The 3,619-nt window shown below is 59.6% G+C and overlaps 1 protein-coding gene across 2 annotated transcripts in view; it reads right to left on the reverse strand.

Moving 5' to 3' along the window:
- CD68 (CD68 molecule) overlaps positions 1 to 3,619 on the reverse strand; it is an 8,606-nt gene that overhangs the window by 1,968 nt on the left and 3,019 nt on the right. For both annotated transcript variants that reach the window (XM_032786461.2, XM_032786460.2), the window contains exons 2-4: positions 1,672 to 2,228; positions 1,113 to 1,232; positions 495 to 567 (exon numbers count right to left, since the gene is read on the reverse strand). In XM_032786461.2, the coding sequence (XP_032642352.1) occupies positions 495 to 567; positions 1,113 to 1,232; positions 1,672 to 2,228 (750 nt within the window). The remainder of the gene's footprint in view (positions 1 to 494; positions 568 to 1,112; positions 1,233 to 1,671; positions 2,229 to 3,619) is intronic.

Below are 3,619 nucleotides of genomic sequence, written 5' to 3' on the forward strand. Positions count from 1 at the left end.
AACCCTCCAATCCCCCAAAGTCACCACGACCACCCGAACCCCCAGTGTCACCCCAGCCCTCCCAAAGTCACCCCAAACCCTCCAATCCCCCAAAGTCAACCCAAACTCTCCAATCCCTCCAGTCCTCCAAAGTTGCTCTGACCACCCGAACCTCCACTGTCACCCTGACCCCCCAAAGTCACCCCAACCCCCCAGTCACCTCAAATCCTCCAATCCTCCAAAGTTGCCCCAACCACCTGAAAACCCAACGTCACCCGAACTCCCCAAAGTCACTTTCGAGCCCCCAAAGTCACCCCAAACCTCCAGCACCCCAAAGTCACCCCACCCCCCCCAAATCCCCAAAGCACCCGAGCCCCCAAACTCACCCCAACACCCCTGAAGTCATCCCACACCCACAATGTCACTCTGAGCCCCCAAACTCACCCCAAAGCCCCAAACTTTTTCCCCAACTCCCCCAAACCTTCCCCCCAATAGCCTCAAACCCCAGTTCTCACGTGGGACCCCAGGAAACTGGAGGCTCAGCTGGGCTCGGACCTCGTGCAGGTAGACGGTGTTTTGGGTTTTATTCTGGGGAGACACAAGGGACCGGAGACGTCGGCCCAACATGGAGATGCAGCCACCTCTGGGGTGGAGCACAGCCGCTGTTTGTACAACCCGCACCGTGCTCCCTGCCCCAGAGCGACCCATAGCCCTGCCCTGGGGCCAGCCCTGCCTGCCAGGGGAGAGCGCCCCCTGCTGAGCCCCCGCCCCTCTCCCTGCCCCACAGCGCCCCATAGTGCCACCCTGGGGCCAGCTCTGCCTGCCAGGGGAGAGCGCCCCCTGCTGAGCCCTCCGCCCAGCTCCCTGCCCCACAGCGCCCCCTAGCCCCGCCCTGGGGCCAGCCCTGCCTGCCAGGGGAGAGCGCCCCCTGCTGAGCCCTCCGCCCAGCTCCCTGCCCCACAGCGCCCCCTAGCCCCGCCCTGGGGCCAGCCCTGCATGCCAGGGGAGAGCGCCCCCTGCTGAGCCCCTCGCCCCACAGCACTCCCTAGGGCTGCCCAGGGGAGAGCGCCCCCTGCTGAGCCCCCCGCCCCGCTCCCTGCCCCACAGCGCCCCCTGCTGCCCCCCGCCGGTACCTTTACGAAGATGAAATGCAGGAAGCCCTGGGCGAAGCTGAGCTCCATGGTGGCCGACTCGTCGGAGCAATTTCCTGACACCTTCGTCTGGTTCGGCTGGACGGAAAAATTTCCCCAGAGCTGGAAGAGAGAGAGGAGTCGGGTGACCTGGTATAACCTTCACCCCCAAACCCCAAGAGTCCTGGGAAGAGAACCCAGGAGTCCTGGCTCCCAGCACCCTCCTTGCTCTAACCCACCAGCCCCCACTCCCCTCCCAGAGCCGGGGAGAGAACCCAGGAGTCCTGGCTCCCAGCCCCCCCTGCTCTAACCCACCAGCCCCCACTCCCCTCCCAGAGCTGGGGAGAGAACCCAGGAGTCCTGGCTCCCACCCCCCCTGCTCTAACCCACCAGCCCCCACTCCCCTCTCAGAGCTGGGGAGAGAACCCAGGAGTCCTGGCTTCCAGCCCCCCCTGCTCTAACCCACCAGCCCCCACTCCCTTCTCAGAGCTGGGGAGAGAACCCAGGAGTCCTGGCTCCCACCGCCCCCCTGCTCTAACCACTAGCCTCCCCTACCCCATACCTGCGCTTTGGAGAGGTTCTCGTATCGGACCCAGATCTGGAGGCCCGACTGCACCCGGAGGCAGACTTCCGACCCATTCCACACCGAGTAGTTCCCGACCCCCACATCCGGGGGCACCGGCGGGGCCGCCGTGGTGAGGTGGGGGGTCGTGTGCAGCGTGGTGTGGTTGGCTGGGTGGGTTGTGGTGTGGTTGGTCGGGTGGGTTGTCGTGTGATTGGCCGGGTGGGTCGTGGTGGGGGGCGTCGTGCGATGGGTCGTGGTGTGGTTGGTCGGGTGGGTTGTCGTGTGATTGGCTGGGTGGGTCGTGGTGTGGTTGGTTGGGTGGGTTGTCGTGTGATTGGCCGGGTGGGTCGTGGTGTGATTGGCCGGGTGGGTCGTGGTGGGGGGCGTCGTGTGGTGGGTTGTGGTGGTGGCGGTGGTGGTTTTGGTGAAAGATGGCACGAGGGTGGCCGATTTCTTATGGTGGGGGCAGCTGTCGCCGTCGCACAGGGCCTCGATCCCGGAGCCGGGCGTGGCTAGGTCCTGGGCCCCCTCACCGGGCGGGGTGGAGATGCAGACTAGAGGGGTGAGGACGACGGTGGAGAGGAACAATCAGACCTCCAAAGTAGACACAGGGCACCAATACACTTCCCCTGACTAGCTGTGTCACTATGGCCATCATTAGGGTCCAGAGTAAACGCACACGTTGCTAAACTGGGAATTATAGAAAGCTAAAATCTCTCCTACAGCCTCTGCCCTCTGCCTGCCACGCCCATTTCAGTCCAGAATCAACACCCCCCAAAAAATCCGGGTTCAATCCTCCATATTCCAAAGGATGTGGACCCCGCAATTACATTGTACCCTCAAATCCTGCCCCCTAAGTGATCCTCTCTCAGCCGACACCAGCATCTGAGTTAACACCCCAATGAAGAAGAAACCCCCAACCCCAGCTCCCTGCAAAATCCTTCCTGCCTTGTTGTCCATCCAGCCCAACCCAGTACTGGCGGCACCTTTCCAATTGTGCCCTCAGTAGGTTTCAGAGTTAACACCGCTGACAATTTTCTTCAGACCAATAACGGGGATGTTGAGGACAACTCTACAGATTGCAATGGTCTGAAAATGTCGAAATAACCTTTGCTGGCAGCCCTCTTCAACCCTGGATATTAGTGCGACACGACGGGTGGGGTTATATCTCTTAGCGGATGATGGATTTATGTCTGTTTTGACATCCGCATTTTGAAATCAAGTAGGTTTTCTTGCTCATTTTTCACCCAACATTTCAAGATTTGGGGGGTAGGGGCATGAAGGGGGCGAAATTAACGGGGAAACAAAAAAAAAACCCAACCCAAACCAAGCAAATTCAGGCTTTCGTGGCCAAGTTGGAGCACTATAAATCTTCAAATATTTCCACTGCCAGAATTGCGTAACTTTAACCTTTGGTTCAATGCAAATATAAATAAAAATCTTCTCTGGGCTGTGAGATTTTCAGAGGTTTTCTGCCCCCCACCCCGCCCAAATCGTCTAAATTACAAATTTTTTTCCCGTGCCAGATGTGTGTGTGTGTGTGGGGGGGCGGAATATTTGGTTCCCCACCAAGATCTCAAGCAAAGCCCAAAGGCCCGGCCAATTTTCTGCCGACTGCTGGAAACAATAACATGGACATTCAATTTGGGGGGGCTGGAGGGAGCTTAGGCCCCCCACCCACCAATTTAGCTCCCTCCAGCAACCCGAACCCGTTCGGCTTTCGTGAGTGCCGACCCGGCAGGAAATGGCCCTGTTCTCACCCAAATCTTTGCGGAAAACCAACATTGTTTTAAAATGACCCCGGAGCAAAACAGACTCTTTTGCACAGGTGAACAAGGTTAAATGGAAGTTGGAGGGGGCTGGGAGCCAGGACTCCTGGGTTCTCTCCCCAGCTCTGGGAGGGGAGTGGGGGCTGGTGGGTTAGAGCGGGGCGGGGGGCTGGGAG

Source organism: Chelonoidis abingdonii, chromosome 11 (genome assembly GCF_003597395.2).
Source record: "Chelonoidis abingdonii isolate Lonesome George chromosome 11, CheloAbing_2.0, whole genome shotgun sequence".
In the NCBI taxonomy this organism is placed as follows: domain Eukaryota; kingdom Metazoa; phylum Chordata; order Testudines; family Testudinidae; genus Chelonoidis; species Chelonoidis abingdonii.